Below are 17,527 nucleotides of genomic sequence, written 5' to 3' on the forward strand. Positions count from 1 at the left end.
ATCATCAGTTGTTTCTCAGTTTGCATACAAAGCTCTATTTTTGTCTTTACTTCAAAAAGCAGCAGCATAAACAAAAAATCAAAGAGAATTAGCCACTAGTACTGGCAGTATTTCAGTCCTCAATGGGAGCAGAAAGTCAATACAAGCATTGTCTGTAAGGAACACAAGACTTTACCCTACGCAGCACATACTTTATCCTGGGTTTTGTTCCTGCAGGTCTTTAATTAAATGTTCACATCAGCCGGACAAACATCATTTCACCAGTCATTAGCTACAGACAGAAACACATTTACAACTCCTTGTTGCACCCTATATATTCAGTTTGATTAGAAGATACTATTGTACGATCACTGCATGCTTACCAAGCAGATGTTACTGAGTTCACCTAAGATGCCATGGCAGATGGACACTTGGGTTTTTTAAAAGCAAACATTAATGGAGGGAAAACAGGACTGAAGGGAGAATTCCCTACCTCTGCTGAAGTTCATCTGTTTCCCTGGATGTTGCTAAAGTTTCCACGCCAAATTTCATTTCCAGTCCCTGTGATACTGGAGAGCAGGCTCTTGCCTTTGAAACTTACCTTTTGATAGCAAATCGTAGATATGTTGAAACACTTCTCCTTGGGAAGGGCAGCCCACATAGGCTTTTCCTATTCTGCCCTGTGAGGCACTGTTTGAAAAACAAAGCTCTACCACAGTGGGTAAGATGAGAATATATTTATTAGTTATAAAATATACAAGTGAACACCATCGGTTTGGTACAATCTCGCAAAAACAAGAGCAGGTTTTGGTGACAGCAGCGGGCTTTGCCTGGCTGGTGTTGCCCCAGCGATGCTAATCCCCCGCTGCCGCAGCCGCTGCAGAGATGTGCTCCGAGCGGTTCTGAGAAAAAGCGAATTTTAGCAACTTATCGGCATTAGCTGGACATTGATATTCTTTCAGCTTCAAGGGAACATAATGCTGTAGAGAAGCAGATTTCTGATAACCAGCATGATTAAGGACTTTTATCCAGGAAGGTTTGGCTTGTCCTTTATAGCCAAGCATGGCAAAACTCCCTGAAAAACAGACACAAAGACAGTGACCCTCTGGAGGGGTTGGTTCACTTATTAGCAGCACAGCACAGACTCCCTCCACACGTCACGGAAACTTCTTAGCCCTTCTTTTTCTCCTTGGATTAAAATAACAGAACATTTTGGAGAGAAAAAGGGTGATGAAAGAGGGAATGAGCCTCGCTGAAGCCATAACCTCACTGCATCACAGATCTGCAAGTATTTCAATAAGCTAAGATAGGTTCCCAGATGTCAGTTAGCAGGAATATTGTTTTACTCTTTCTTTTTAAATAAGACTGGTACTTTTTCATATTTGACTACATGAAAATGGTTAGGCGCTTTGAATCCTTCTTTTATTAGTTTACATCAGTTTCTTCCTGTAATGCCTAAACTATCCCCCATGTCGACTCTGCTCTGGTCCTCTGCTGTCACAAAGTACAAAGGCATTATGTATTCTTCCATTTTAATAATAATGTCTTGAGTTTATATTATGCTTTTCATTGCAAAGACTCCCAAGGCTATTTGCAGCTGGTTGGATCGAGGCTATTCCTGTAAACACTTCAAATTTAAATAAGGTTTTGCAAAACCAAGCAACAAGACCCTAAATCCTGATCCCGCTGGGGTCAAGAGGATCGGAGGTTTTTTGCATTGTCCCTGGCAGAAGCAATATGTACTTGGGAGAAATGCTCCAGCCTGCCCTGAAACGCAGCCCCCCCAGCGCGGACCAGTCCTGCATGCGATCACTTTTGGAGGTATGAAATCAAATAGCGTGCATACCTGAATCAGCGGGAGAAAGCTCATGAAGCAGAACATAATTACCCAGACTGGAAATCAGGGCAGACACGTGGGTGAACACCCTTGCCCTTAGGAAAAGCAAAACAGGGGCGGCACATGATCAGCCAGCAGCGGCTTAGTCCCACCGCTGGACACCAGCATCCCATCGAAGTGGCAGGGCAAGGAGATGGCCACCAACCAGCGTGTCCCCAGGACGGTGGTAGCCTGCTTGCTGCTTTTTGTGCCCCAGGAGCAGTTGGGGCTGCAGGCTGAACCAAGCTCCCAAAATGACCTGGAAGTGCTGCGCCCAAGCGAGCGGCACAGGTGGTTCAGGGAAAAAAAGTTTGACAAAACAAACAAAAAAGATTGCTTTTTAATCAAAAAATTCCTTTCAAAAGTATTCAGGGCTTTGATGAAAGAATGAAGCAATGAAGTTTCAGGACAAAAACAAAAAAGAAAACCTCAAACTTTTGCTTTTAAAAGGATGAAAGAAAAAACAGCTTCTCGGGAATCAAACAGGCACTGAAGTGAAATCACTGTCTCTGCTGTGAAGACTATGCTGTCCTCCCCTGGAACGGTCATAGCAATGAGCTTTGAAACTTGAACCAGAAATTGATATAAATTCCAGTAAAGCAGTAGGGAAAAAAAATCCCCAAACCCCCAAGAAAAAAAAGAAGCTGGAAATACAGCCAATTCTACATCTGATCTCTGCTTGAGAGACTGCAAATGAAATCTGAATCAAGCTGGCTGGTTGTTTTCTTGATTTCCTTATCACTCAAATTATTCATCCAAACCTGGACTCAATAGCCCCCAGTTTTACAGTAGGAAACCCAGCATGGATTTCCTGGACCAATGATACCAATGGATTTCTTGCAGCAATCCAAGGTAAAACTGTAATAAGAACTTTCCAAAACTGGTGATTTCACCTTCCTTCTATCCAAAAAAATAAATAGCTCCTATTTCACTTCAGGCTATTTTCTTTTTCATCAACCTTTCAGTTTATGATTGTTTTTTGTTGCAAAGCAGTTGAATTTTAGAGATGGAATCATTATCAAGTGATTCTTTTTTTTTTTTGGTTAGAAAAACAAGCTCCCTTTAGGATGAAAAATTTGCAGCATGCAGCTTCTCACTGGTGAAGTAGGGTCAAAACCCCAAAATAACTCTCCTACTTCTTACCATCCCTAAGCCAAGAGGTTTTTACTAGGTTACACTGGCATATTGTGGTAGGAAATATATTGATAAGCATTATATAAGTATGTGTACATTTTCAGTAGAGAAACACACCAGTAATTCTTAAGCAAAAGAAACATGGTAGAATAAATACATTTACCTTCCTTGTGGAAGACAATAGGCTTTGCTGAACCTAATCTGGTAAAAACAGACATTTCAGAGCTCCCCACCACGTCTGCAATATCTCTAGAGCACACAAGAACAAGGGATCTGAAAAAAAGGACAGTAATTACTGCATGATTGCAAAATATTACTTCATTAAGAATCTGCAAGACCTTTAAGCTCCAAGTCAGAAAAGTACTTAAGAGCTTGCTTAACTTTAAGAACATGCTTAAATCCCTTTGATTTCAATCACACACAAGCTTTCCTAAGTTTAAGCCTCTGTTTAAATGTTCCTAAATTAAACCTGTGCTTCACACAGAATCAAAACAAGCACAAATGATTGTTTGCGAGGGCATCCCTTATGGGAGAGGGACACTCAGCCGCAGAAGAGACTCAGTTGCTGTGCAGTCCTGAGACTCCGAAACCATCTATATCCTGGGTCTGATTTTCAATCAAGCCTCAGTCCGGCTTTGGTCCTGTGCTGGTTTTGACTGGGATAGAGTTAATTTTTTCCCTAGTAGCTTCTATGGGGCTATGTTTTGGATTTGTGCTGAAAACAGTGCTGATAATTCAGGGATGTTTTCGTTATTGCTGAGCAGTGCTTACACAGCGTCAAGGCCTTTTCTGCTTCTCACCCCACCCCACCAGCGAGGAGGCTGGGGGTGCACAAGAAGCTGGGAGGGGACACAGCCGGGACAGCTGACCCCAACTGACCAAAGGGATGTTCCATACCATAGGACATCATGCTCCGCATATAAAGCTGGGGGAGGAAGAAGGAAGGGGGGGACATTCGGAGTGATGGCGTTTGTCTTCCCAAGTCACTGTTACGTGTGATGGAGCCCTGCTTTCCTGGGGGTGGCTGACCACCTGCCTGCCGATGGGAAGTGGTGAATGAATTCCTTGTTTTGCTTTGCTTGCACGTGCGGCTTTTGCTTCACCTATTAAACTGGCTTTATCTCAGCCCACGAGTTTTCTCACTTTTACCCTTCTGATTCTCTCCCCCATCCCAACATGGGGGCAGTGAGCGAGCGGCTGTGTGGTGCTTAGCTGCCGGCTGGGGTTAAACCACAACAGCCCTCACAGATGTGCTTTCAGCCCCCAGTGAATTGTACCTGCAGCGAATTACAGGCACAACTGGTTGCATTTAGCTGAATGCCTAGACTTGCAAAAGACACATCCTACCAGAAAATCAAAACAAATGTACAGGCATCGTATGGATATATGTCACTTCATGCACGTTTGATACATGTACATACTCATGTGCATAAATACAGATGTAATAACTCAGGAGTGTTCAAATCTTTGGTCAAGAACTGCTCAGAGACGTCTTGGACTGAAAGTCTGTTTTCTGGTTATTTGACCTGGTTCTGCCAGCAGCCAAGAATTTATCTATAAATCTCTGTTGTTCCATGTTTATGTGGTGACACATAAAACCACAAGGAATGTGGGACAGACACAAACAGAGATGATCCAGACCATTGCCAGGACACATGCAAGGTAACAGAGCCCGCAGGCAGGCAGGTCTATTCATTGGCTCACCAAAGAAAAGTCCTATTGGAAAATCTGGCACATCTATGATTTTCGTCTGTCACAAGAGGCAAAAACAATCAGTAAGAGTAAACAGAAACCAACTCGTTTCAGAAATGGAAAACTGAATCATCGGCTGTCAGGAAATTGCTGGACACCAGGATGGGATAGGTGTGCAGGATTGCAAATGTCATTGCAAGGACCTTATCTACTCGGTGCTGGAAAAGGAATGATTAATTTAGAAGGTATTGCCAGTTTTCCAGAAAACCTGTTTCTGTCTGCTCTAATCTGTGCAATCCTGGGAGAGAGATGCTGCTTCTCTTATTATCTGGGTGATATTTGGGATTTGTACTTATTTAATCTGTGCCAGATTTCTTCATAGCACAGGTTTGGTTATGAAAGTAGGTAATTTTCCTTTCTTTGTCTATCAGCCACAGGTTGCTACATGAACTGGGCTCTCAGCAGTTTGCTTACCTCTCTTTTATAAATGTTTGAACATAATCAGTTATTGCACTGGCAGCATTTTCACCAGTAACTGTGTCAAAGTGCCGCCTACTCACAACTGCTCCTGAACATGCATCTAGCACCACGAAGAATATCCCACGGCTATTGAACAGGAAAACTGTGTCATTTATCTGCAACAAAAAACAGAGGTAGGTTTTATGGAGGCAGGCTGGGGAGCTTCAGACTCTGATCCTGCTTCTCCATAAGGGAGTTACAAGCAAGGAAAATATCAAGGCTGTACACCCTATCATTTTAAATGTATAATTAGTACAGATGAAGTGATATCACTGATAGATGGTCAGTGGCAGGAGGAAGCAAAACACTTAGTTCTCAATGGGGTACAAAAACATGAGAAATTAGGTCATCAGCATCATTTGCGTTTTAGGAAGATAGATTTGGGAAGCCGAGAATCCTGGGAGTAAAATGCTTAGTTCAGTCTTAATACAGTTTCTTTCCATATGGGGGAAATTACTGTCACTTGGCAAAGCACATTTGACCACGGAGCACGAGAGAGGTGCCGAGACAGCGACACATGGACTTTTTTTTGTTTTCCCTGGAAATGTAAATATCAAAACCAAAACATTCCTTCTTGGTAGGGCTGTCCCAGTGCCTCAAAGAAGTTGTAGCACAAGTGGCTCCTACTCTCCTCCTTTCCTTCAGCAAGGGTTCCTTCCTCAGGTTACACCTCTCAGGCTGTGCCATGATATTTGCTGTTAGAAAGGCAAAGGCTCTCTGAAGTGCCCGGCACTGGTGCATCTCCCCAGCAACCCAGGGGACAGCCCAGCCTGAGAGGACACAACCTGCACCAAGGAGAGCAACAGTGTACCAAGGTCACCCTGTCAGAAAGCTGAGCCCAGGATACACAACACGCTACTGTAATCCACATAGTCGTCCAAAGCCTGCAGCCACCAGGCAGCTCAGATACATGCCATCAATTTGAGACATGTGTATGCCTCCAGGGAATATAGGGCCAGACTGAATGAGGGAGCCAAGTGTTAAAAAGTGGCTTCTGCAAGATGTTGGAGGATGCTGAATGCAATAGGGGGTCAAAGGTAAGGGAAACATGAAAGTCTGGGCCATGGGTGGGCAGAGGGGAGCGAGGAGGAGCAAAGACAGACTAAATCTTTTGCCTGGTCCTGGCTGTCTCACACTCCTAAGCCTGGGAAGTGTGTCAGTCTGGATGCACACGGAGCAGAGAGCAACCACCACTGCAAACCGACCTAAACGTGAGCCGCTGGCAAAAGAAACAGCCCTGCTGTGTGTCTTGCCCCTGTCCGCGTGCTGCAGACCTGCCGAGGAACCAGCACAAGGGCTCAACGTGGCCCCACGGGAGCTGGACAAGGGCACTGCCGCAGCCGGTTCACTCAGTCCTTGGGGAAGCTTGGATTATAAATTTAAAACATTTCTGACTTTTGCATTTCATTTAGCAGAACAAGAACAAAACATGTGCTTTGGTAGTGGGGGCTCCTCTGCTTCACTTCTTTATTTCCAAATCTCCCGCACCTTTTAAGATTTAGGGTAAGAATCCTCCTTTAGACATTAATCTGTATCATTTGCCTAGCCCAGCCTTTTCTTCAGCTAGGAGTACATGTGTCGGAAATAAAACTTCCTTTGAAAAACAGTACTTTGCATTAAAGCTTTAGAAAAGGCAAGGAAGTTTTGAGGATACTATGCCTGTGCCACAAGTGCTGCACACACACAGGTCTTTGCACTTCACTGCAGGTGAAGATGCTGCCTCCAGTAACACCTGCTTGCTAATGGTTTTGAATAAATTTTTGATGATGCAGCCAGTGCACATGACAAGAAATCTTGGCTGCTCAGACTCCTTAAGGATGCTGTACCAGCTTTGCTTGGCATTTGTTAGCATTAATTATAATTCAGTAGCACACAGACATGTAAGTCTGGACAATGTCCTTGCAAGCATGATTTCAGTCACCTTTCACCATCTAGACATATATATAAGGCATGTGCAGGAACAACCTGACAGCTCCAAACCCCTTCAGTAGTGAAATACAGTTATTTTTATCTTTTAGTGCAATGCCAGCAGAGAAAATCAGAAAAACAAACTTGTTTTTTTTCCCCACATCCTTTGTAAACAATGACTTCCAGTGTGCTTTTTCCCTCCCTTCCTCTACATTACAGTGGTGGTGTTAATTCTTCTTCTGAGGTGATAAAAGGCCTTTTTTTTTCCTAAGGGCTCAAATCCTCATCTGAATAGAATATGAACTCTCAGTGACTTTAATGGAGTTAATTGTAAGGGAGAACAATGCACTTGCCTCTTCCAGGGGAACTTCCTATTTCCTTCTGCCAAGGCTCAGCGAGATTTTGCAGTAACTTTCCTTGGAGATAAAGTTTCCCCTGTTTAATCACCATTTCAAATGCGGTAAAACACAACGTACCTTAATGAACGCAGACGTCAAGTGGGTTTGTATGTCTGCCCTGCCGAGAGACTGGATCTGGATCCTTATATACTTGACTGAGGGTGTGCTAGTGATAGCAACCTGCAATTACACCAGAGACAGAAACTTAAAAACTGTCTTGCTAACTGGTTTTCATCAACAAAATGACACCAGGTACCAATGCTCGTATATATGATCGCAAAACTTTAACAATTCTTTTTTTGAACTGTGATCCTGGTTCACAAGTAAGTGGTCATTATTAGGACACCATTTATCAACGGATCGTGGCAATGCTCGTTGGAAGGCACCTCTGATGGTCGCTCTGCCACTGGGTAAGTTTAAACGTTGAATATGAATTTCGTATATTTTGCCTGGCTATAAACACAAGTGCAGATCTGTATGAGCCTGAAACAATTCTACAGGATTTAGAGTGGGGTGAATTTACAGTAAATGAGGAGAGAACTTGGCTCTAATCTTCCAGTTATTCCTACTAACCAGAATTACTTTCCAGTTTGAAATTCAGCAGCAATGTCGTACTTTGGAATTCAAAGCTAATCCAATCTGAGCCCTCTCAAGAGTCCTTTTTTTCTTGTTTAAAAGAAAGAAATGGGAAAAAAGGTGCCATGAATGTGCACTCACATGCTTCCAGTTGGGCAATTTCTGTGAGGCTGTCTTTGAAGCATAGTACAAAAAGCTGCAGAAATTCAGAGCAAAACCCTTCCCTCTACACAGGTTACATGATGCTGGGCAGATTCACAAGTGGGAATTCCCTACGGCTTTTCCTTATACGCTGTGAACATGAATTGACCTCATGTGGCTGCACATACACTGCATAACCTCAGATGCTGTTTCATGCGGCGGGTACCTGCGGGGCCCCACACGCCCTGCACAGCCCAGCCGGGTGCTGGGACACGGGGCGCTGGGCAGCTGCTGGCCTCTCCGGGAAGGGGTTTGGGTCACAGCTCCTGGCATCCCCTGGGTACATATGCGCCATGATTTTAATACGTTCGCAGCCTTGCTGAGAGCAGTAACTGTGTCCTTTCCGAGCTTCATGGGCTTGCAGGTGAACAAATAGGTACCTACAAATGAGAGCAAACAGAGGGATCAGAGCCACCGTGTGCTTAGAGGACAAACTGAGTAGAGGCAGGATCTGCACTTGCTAAATTGCATGATCCCTCACATTTCCCAACATCACAAACCAACTCTATCCTAGACTGGTGTAATATGGCACACTCATTGGAAAAGGGGTCCTGCAAGGATGCAGGTCAAGCTCCCCTCTCATCCTGGCATGACAAGACCTGCAGCACTTGCAGCCCGTATGCCCAAGCCAGTTGCCTTCACCAGGCAGAGCGTCATGTGGGGCAGACACCCCCTCCAGCCCCAGGTACCCCACGCTGCCCCCAGGCATGGTGGCATCCCACCAGAGAAAGAGCAGCAGCAGTGCTCAGGCTGTTGTGCAGAAGGAGACAGGCTTGCCTGGAAATATCAGCATCTGTCCTTCAGCTCTCTGCGTTGCACGGTCTTGGCCCGCAGGCAGAGCCTAGCCCTAGGCATGCATGACAAAAGCTCGAAGGCAGACAGGTCTTCTGGCCTTTGGAGTTCTTTTTTTTTTTCTAGCTGTTCTAAGTATGTTTTCAATCGTGTCCATTCTGCAATTCAGGCTGAGGAAATTATATAAACAGCTCAGTTCAGCTCCAGGATCAAAAAGATACATGAGATTTAAAGGGATTTTTCATACTATTTCTTTCAAAACTAAATATTTGTTTCTATTTGTCTGGAACAAAGAATGAGTAAGCTTGGTTCCTTTCCAAGGATCCAGCATGTGGGGTTAAAAAAAGAAGGGGAAACATCCCACTCATTATGAAATAAAGTCTAAAAAACAACAACAGGAAAAGAAAAAAGCCAGTCCCGTAACTTCTGTACTCTGAAAGGCTAAAAAAATCACTGCTGAATTAAACAGAGAACCAAAAGGCTGATACTGCCAGAATTAAGTTAGGTTAGACCCATCAATCTGCATATACCAGGTCCAGATGGCTGCTGGCAGCTAATGGCTCTTCCCCCACAGACCCACACATGTAACCATTTTCCCCGCTATTCAGTAGTAAACAACCTGTTTACAGAATTTGGGCAACTTTTTTCCCCCCCTCAAAAAAAAAAGAAAAAGAGGCTTAATTAGAAAATTGTTATTTCACAATTCCTATGATGAGAGAGACCTGGCCATCAGCAAGGAGCCCGGTTAGCAGGGAAGGCATTCCGGGATTCGATTGCTCATGTGTTATGGTTGAATGAATAAATATATCCCATCTTATTTTCAAATCTGGCATTTGTGGATTGATTCCTGAAGTAGCTACTTAGTCAGGTGAAGCATCATGGGACCCATGGTTAGACCACAAAACACTTTTTTCCTCCCTAACTGTTTTAGCTGACTGAGAAACACAGTTTCGTAATATGTTTTTTTAACCAAAGGTGTCCTAGAGTCTTACAAAGATAGTGCAAGATCTCTAGGACTCTCTTCATGCCTTCAAAATAAGAGATGTACTATGGTGCTCTCCTTTTTTCACAAAATCTAATTTTTAGAATGTGATGATTTTAGAAATCTCTCTTTGTGGGAATATGAAGAAGTTGAAACTTCCCAAACTATCTTAGTGTTGGAGCTGCAGCAGTCACGAGAGGGCTCCTTTTCATGGCCTTTTGGGGTTAATTATTTTAACAAATATTTACACTGCACCCACACCTGCACCAATCTGAGCAGCAGGGCTGCCTCAAAGGAGCTAAGTCCAGCCAAGAAATAAGCCATTTTCTTTACAGCAATGCAAATTGCTGCTCGGTGATACAGATATAGACCTACCCCCTGTACTCCAGCCTGTAAGTCCATTTGGACCTGAAATCAGTGAAAAGACCATGCAAGATGGATGGGCCTGAATTTTAACTATGAGAAAGGGAAAGGAGGTGCTGGGGCTTGTAAGAGAAAGACCCTGAGGGTTTGCTGCGCATTCAGGGGCAATGCAGGGCTCACCCCGATGCTCTGTCGAAGTAGAAGAGCCGCTCGCCGGTCCCGTTGAGAGCACTGGCCCGGGAAGGAGCAGCAAGGTAGTGCTTTATGCTGTGCACCATCCCTGTCCGTCGCTGGTAGATATCCGCCACCACCTGGAAAATGGTTTCCCTGGGATAGCAGAGGGCAACACGCAGCCAGTCTCCTCTGTCGGCAAAAAGGGGAGGCAGGGGAAAGAGAGAAAATGCACTTAAGGGCTTGAGTACAAGAGAGATGGTCTGCAGCCAAGAGTACAGTCTTCAGAGGAAAACAAAGAAATGTCCTTTGAGGTTCTCTTCCTCCTTTAAAAAAACACAACAAATCCTCAAAGCCAAAGAAAATCAGATTTTTTGGCTTTGTCTGGAAACAACGGCTGTTTATTACGAAGGTCTGATCCAGGGACCCCAGCTGACCTCAGAGGACTTTGAGTCAGGTGCCAGGATGGCTTAAAACCAGAGATTTTCTCTTCCTTGCCGCATAAAGCTGAGGTACAACCAGTCACATACCCACTTGTGTCTCCTGAGGCAGCCGGCGCTTGTTTCAGTTCATCCGGAGCTGCTGCAGGAGAGGGAACCGGCATCCAGCAGACATTTCACCGGGGGCACAGATTCAGGAATTAGAAAGTAATCTCTGACTTGAACGAGAGCCACAGTCTAAAGAGACCTGCTTCCTCCACTTTACAGCAAAGTTTATTGTTATGGTTTCCACTAAAATCTCCCTCTCCCCGGTCTTTCTTCAACGTCAGTTTAGAATAACTAAGGGTAAAGTTAAATCATCTTTTAACTCTTGTCTACCACAATTTCGGCATGCACATTTACAAAAAAATTGCGCCCATGGCTTTCCTTTATCCTGTGATTCGCATCGCCACCCTCATGGAGGGAAAAACTGGCTTCAAACTAGAAACCTTTGTTACAAGACTCAGAGCCAAAAGATGCAGCTATGGTGCAATTGGGATACTGATGGGAAGGATGTTCCGCAAAATGTTCCGCAAAACATCCCGCCACCCTTTCCTGTCTGTGGGATGCACTTGTACTGTGCAAAGCAGAAAGCCACAAGAAGTTTACACTTGAAAAGAAAAACTGAATACCAAGATAATTAGCTTAATTATTTTTTTTTTCCTTTCCACCCTCTGAAGTGGCTCAGCATGCCACACCAAGGTGCCTGAACCAGTACTGTGGTTAGCTTTCCTTATATTACCAAAACCATCCAGGCTTTAAATGTATTCTTTTAACTACCTGGCTTCCTGGTTAAAATGTGAGAATATAAATTTGGCTTAAAGAAAGAAAAATACCACCTTAATTGGCTGTCTTTCTGGGTCATACAAAGCTCAGGAAGACAAAGTTTCTCCAAAGGCTCTCCTGAAACGGCCCGCCACCCATCCCTACCTGCAGAGCAATAAATGGGGGCAAAACGCTTCGATTTGGAGAAATCTGGGAATCTGCATGCCTAGACCTCTACTTTGCATTACACGTGGAGAGCACAAAAGCAAAGCTATTTCAGTCTTTTTCTGGTTTTCTCATTAAAACAAAGCAAAACTATCTACAGGATGGAAGAGGGGACAAGCTGTTCTAGAATAATAAATCAAAACTGCACAAAGACCCATCAGCTTAAACCAGATACTGCCCTCTAGATTTTAACCAACTCCAGCTGTGTCATAACACAGGACAGCTAGAAAACGGATATATTTTCAGATGATTTGGCCTCCGACTAGAGGAAATGAAAGAAATGCACCAGAGCCATATTTGTGGAATATTTTTAGGACAGAGTCCCAAGACATTTGGCTGTTTCATAAGGGTGATTTGCATTGTGTTAGCACATTTCATCCCCTGAAGATAGCGTCACAAAAAGGGCTTGTCATCTCCCTCAGATGCTGGGAACCAGCTTTGGTGCTGTGCTACACTGACTGCCACCTCCCCAGGGGACGAGAAAGGCACTAGAAAAGGAAACTGGAGGGTGAAAGAAAAAAAAAGCATGAAAAAACCCACAGCTGCAACTGTCTTGAGTTGCCGGGGCATTTGGGAATATGAGTGCTAGAGTCTAGTGTGCACGTGAGCAGGCTGAGTGAAACACTGAAATAAATTATATCAAGATTGAAAATACCAAATGAAAAGCACCTACTTTGGAGTTTGTGGAGGAAGAGATGGAAATAAGTACATGCCCACAACAAAGGGCTTGGGTGGAGACATGAGAAGGGAAAGTATTAGAAGTTATCCTTTATGTCAATATAGGAAAGAATAAGGTGGTTATTTTCTCTTTAATTTAGTGGTATTTTAACAGCTTCCTATTTAGTTCTTTACTTCAGTTCTGTTTCTTCAGCTTGTACAAAATCCACTGTAAACCCTCCCAAATACCTGGCTGTGTGGCTGAACCGAGCTCTACCATCTCCAGGAAAAGCAGGGCAAGAAACACCAGCACTACTGCGGGACGGTCCGCAGGACTCTGCCTTGCAGCTGGGCAGCGGATGGGGGTTAGATGCCTGTTCTCCAGCCATTGCCAAAACTGACGGAGAAATGCAACCTCAGGCAACGCGCAGTAATCAGGCACAGGACATCTTGGACATGGCATTCAAAGTAAAACAGATGTGCATGTGCCTTTGTCAGCCACTGCGCTGGCCACCAAGGACCTCCTGGCTGGGTCTCAAGTGCAGCAAGCCTTCCTCTTTTTCAGGGTGGTCAATAAACTGTGGCTCCTGCTTTATTTCTCTGCTTAAACCTCTCAATTCTGTCTTATTTACCAGCTGCTACTCTAGGGTGAATATTTGCAGGCAGAATAATAAAAATTTGAACCAACCGTCTGGTAGGGCATTAAGTCCTTGTTCTGCCGCTCTCAGTACCAGCACATCAGCTGGGATCTTTGCAGGTGCCCCGGAGGCTTAGGGACACGCACAGCACTAGCAAGAAGAAAAAACACTGAATTCATAGTAGATCCCAAATTATGTAATTTCAGATTCCTGCCTGAATGCTGGGGGAACATCTGTAGCTTTAGCTGCTCTTATGCTTAAAGACCAGCACAAATAAAGGGGACAAAATGATTTAAAACACAAGGGGGTAGAAGTCAGACTATTGATAAACAAAATGCTGTCCAATGTAGCAATACACAGGACTTTGGGTTTTTTTTTTTAACTTTCGTTCTTAGGAGTTTCTTGCAAGAGAAACAAATAAAAATATTCTCAGGTGGAAAGTCTGACTTTGGAATTAGCTGCCAGTTTAAGTGAAAGTCATATTGACATGTGTAGGAAACTTACTTGCGCTATTTAAGATATTTTCGCCCCAAAACTAAGTAACTGTGTTCACAACCTTTTCTAGTGATAAAGTTCAGTTCATTTTATAAGTAAGGAACATTCTTCTTTCTTTTTTTCATTCTTTTTCTTATTCAGGCCAACATTTTCCTATGTGTTTTTACCAAAAAAAATTGGCATTTGAAGGAGAAAAGCTAAACATGCGCTAGCAAAAAGTCAGTGTTTAGTGGGTCCTAACAGTTTCAAACACCACTTGGAAAATTTTTGAGAGTCTGCCGACACCAGCATGTATAAAACCTGACATTTCTGCCCCTCTGTTACTGTCATTCAACAATCCCCACAGTGCATTTCATGCATTTTTATGAATGTATTTAGCCTGTTTATTTCCTTTTGGAAATGGCTGGATGAAACAAACCCAGGAAGCCTTTTTTTTTTCACCAGGATATTGGCATTTGCAGTTCTGGCTCTTTCAGGTGAACCAAACACATCAGACAAAGTGTTAAAAAAGTATTCTTATGTTTTGGCAGTGAGCAGGCTTCCTGGGATAAGCAAAAGTGAAAAAGGATGAGGGAAAGGCAAAAAAGCAGGCAAGAGGTTTCCTGTTCTTGGACATGTGGTAGGTACAGATCTGCACGTACACACATACATACCTCATTTACAACCCTCGGAACACCCCCCGAGTTCAACCCCAAAGTCCCAAAGGCAAAGCCACTCAGAGAAACCTGATCAAGCAGGCAAAGGAGGGGAGACTTTTGCGAGTGGTGGGATGTAAAGTGAGTCATGTAACTTGGAGATGAGATTTGGCTGGAGTAAACATAGAAAGAGTGCATGTCTGGGAGAGGACAAATAATACTTGATCAATATTGTGAACGTGCCCCTTGACTACATCGGATGGAGTATCAGTCCTGGGCAAATGGGTATGATCTAGTGCTGGGGTTGCTGGTTATGCTGGATGTCAATCCTGGCTGTATTTTAGCAAAGGGAACCTCTAAACTGATGAATATTATTCTAGAAAACAGCTCCACCATGTTTATTGACATGATGTGTCATGTAGCTGATGACCATGGAAGTGCACAGTCCAAATCCTGATCTCACTGATGAAAATCTGGGGTAAGCTAATGAGTGAATGCCATAGAGTACAACTAAAAATTACTTATTTTTTCCTTGGGCTCAAAAAACCAAGAGACTTCCATCCAGTGAGTCAGTCTCCCCCAACTGTTATTACTCCTACTTAAAAACAACCCCTCTGACATTTTGGTCAACATCTACGTGAGCTGAACTTTCAAAGGAGTGAGACAACTGGGAATTTGAAACTTTCCTGTTCATAATATGGGAACCAAGCAGAAATCCCCACGTACTGCTTTGGTAAGTTTGTCTCTCACAGGCTGAATTTTGAACTTCAAAAGACAAAAAAAGCAAAGCCACCATTCAGCTTCCAACCCGTCCCAAGAACAAATCACAGGAGGTCAATGCTCATTGCTCTCAGTCAGGATACAGCTGTTTTTTTCTCTCCAAAAATGTCTCCCAACCTCACAACAACCTGCCCAGCACCAGGCTGAATCTCCTCTGGCACAAAACCTGCTTTCAGGACAAGCCACCTCCTCTCTAAGCAGCATCACAAGTTGGGAAAATGGAGCGAGAAACACCCACATATCTCACAGGTGCTGAGAAGAGTGGAGAAAGGGCTGCAAGGAACCTGGCCATGTCCTTACCACCTTCTCCCAGTTCAAGGTCTTTTTGTTGAACCCACATTTCCCACCGGCTCCCTGCAGCTGTCGCTCACTCCTTCTCTTTTTTTAGATTTCTTTTTAATTTTCTGCCTTCAACTCAAGTCCATTAAACATGTCCAAACCCCCGTGATGACAAATACAACTACTGGGCGAACATCCAGCAATTTTTTTCAAGACCTTGTTATTAAGGATAGACTATTCTGGAAGAATGCTTGCTGCAGGGATAGTAAGAAGTTAGGTATGTGTTTAGCTAACTAGAGCTGTGTGTATTGGGATTTAAATGCCTTTCCTAAATGTTGCCATTTAGGAAGTGCCATTAAAAATTCAAAGGCATAGGCCATCTCTTAATATAAATTAAAATTTTTTGTTTTACCCACGTGCCTCCTTAGGCAAAAAGAATGATTTTTGCTTTTGTGAAGCTCAACAAATTATAGAAGGGATCCTGCCCTGAGGTACACTTCTGCTGATACTCGTGAAACCAGGGTCTGACTCAGCCAGCATTTGGCTCACAGACAATTGTATTCAAGCAAAAATAACAACTTCCTGCATTTAAATACAGTACATCGTCTTACCATCTTTTTTCCCACTCTACATACTTTCATGGAGGAATCACATCCCAATTTAATTTGTATCTTTTTTAATGCATTCCCAAGTACTGTATCGCTGACTACTGTGTATTTTGTATTTTCCTGCTGCTGTGCCTTGGATGCACGTCAGGTCAGGAGAGGCTAGTGGCCCTGAGGAGCCCCAAGCCCCACTCCATGGGCCAGGAGAAAGGTGAAAGCAAGGAAAAACCTTCAGGTTTCATGTGCCAGGCTTCAAAGTGACAAGCAGCCTGGTTTGCCACAGCCATCTGGGGACTGTCTGATGCTCAGATTGCTCTAATTTGTGCTGCAAAATGATCAGCTCAGGAAGGACGTCTCTCCTCAGGGTCACCTTGTTAATCCCGGCCGCTGCCACCGGGCCAACTGCAAGCGCAAACCGGGGAGGACAGAGAGCAGCGAGGGATGCAGGCGGGGAGGCACAGACGGGGCCTTAGGATCACCCGAACACGGTGATGTCAGCACCCGCTTTGGCCCAGCTGTACAAAAATGGTGCAATCTGCAACCTGGTCTTCTGGCGAATGTTTTAGCTTCTTTCCAATTTAAAAAAAAAATGTCTGGTGGCTTTCATCCACGGGTTGACCTGTGGGCTATTTAAGGGATTTAAATAAACAGAAGGGGGTTCAAATATATCTGCTGACTTCTGTGTTGTGTGGATGATTAACTCTGAATTATAGATGTTATCAGGAGGGGCAGGCTATGAAACCCAAGTAGCACTTTACTTATTATTATTGGAAACAGTGCTGGTGTTACTTGTGATACATCCAGATCCGGGGGATCGAGGTCAGAACTCATGTACGTACAAGAACAAGAAAGCAGTCACAGCCTTAAACCGCTAGCTTCACCTTGAAATACTAATTTTGCCTTCCTGTGCATTTATCAATCTGGGAAGCAAGAGGGAACGCTCATTTAGAACTAATCTGAAAAAGAAACAATTTAGGAAATATCCATAAACTGCGCAAGTCTGCAACAAGCACATTCTAGCCTTGTCTCGTTATCTTTGTTTTCCTCCAGACCTTATCACCGCTAAGGAATTTAATCGCAAAAATGACAAGTAGCTGAAAGTATGAATCAGACTGGCATTGAATAAGAAGACGTAGGAAAAACACCTACCTACACAACCCTGACAAATACAAATATAACGAGTCCCCCAGAGTCTCAGTGCAGACACGGGCTGCCTAAGTTTGCTTCCACTGAAATCTCCACCTTTGGATGGGCTGCAGCATCCTGGAGGCTTCATATCACCCAGCGTCCAAAGGCTCCACTATTTTTAACGAAGAATTTAGACACAAGCTCATTCCAGGCTCTTGAATTTTCAGATAGTTAAGATTATTCACTGGTG

General features: G+C 43.8%; 1 protein-coding gene across 1 annotated transcript in view; it reads right to left on the reverse strand.

Moving 5' to 3' along the window:
• Positions 1-701: 701 nt before the first annotated feature.
• The window catches only part of LOC127020741 (cell surface hyaluronidase-like), a 56,654-nt gene continuing 39,828 nt past the window's right edge, over positions 702-17,527 (reverse strand). Inside the window, exons 18-23 of the mRNA XM_050903522.1 lie at positions 10,601-10,783; positions 8,450-8,663; positions 7,585-7,686; positions 5,156-5,316; positions 3,153-3,262; positions 702-1,054 (exon numbers count right to left, since the gene is read on the reverse strand). Of these exons, the coding sequence (XP_050759479.1) occupies positions 834-1,054; positions 3,153-3,262; positions 5,156-5,316; positions 7,585-7,686; positions 8,450-8,663; positions 10,601-10,783 (991 nt within the window). The 3' untranslated portion in view covers positions 702-833. The remainder of the gene's footprint in view (positions 1,055-3,152; positions 3,263-5,155; positions 5,317-7,584; positions 7,687-8,449; positions 8,664-10,600; positions 10,784-17,527) is intronic.

Source organism: Gymnogyps californianus, chromosome 11 (assembly GCF_018139145.2).
Source record: "Gymnogyps californianus isolate 813 chromosome 11, ASM1813914v2, whole genome shotgun sequence".
Classification (NCBI taxonomy): Eukaryota; Metazoa; Chordata; class Aves; order Accipitriformes; family Cathartidae; genus Gymnogyps; species Gymnogyps californianus.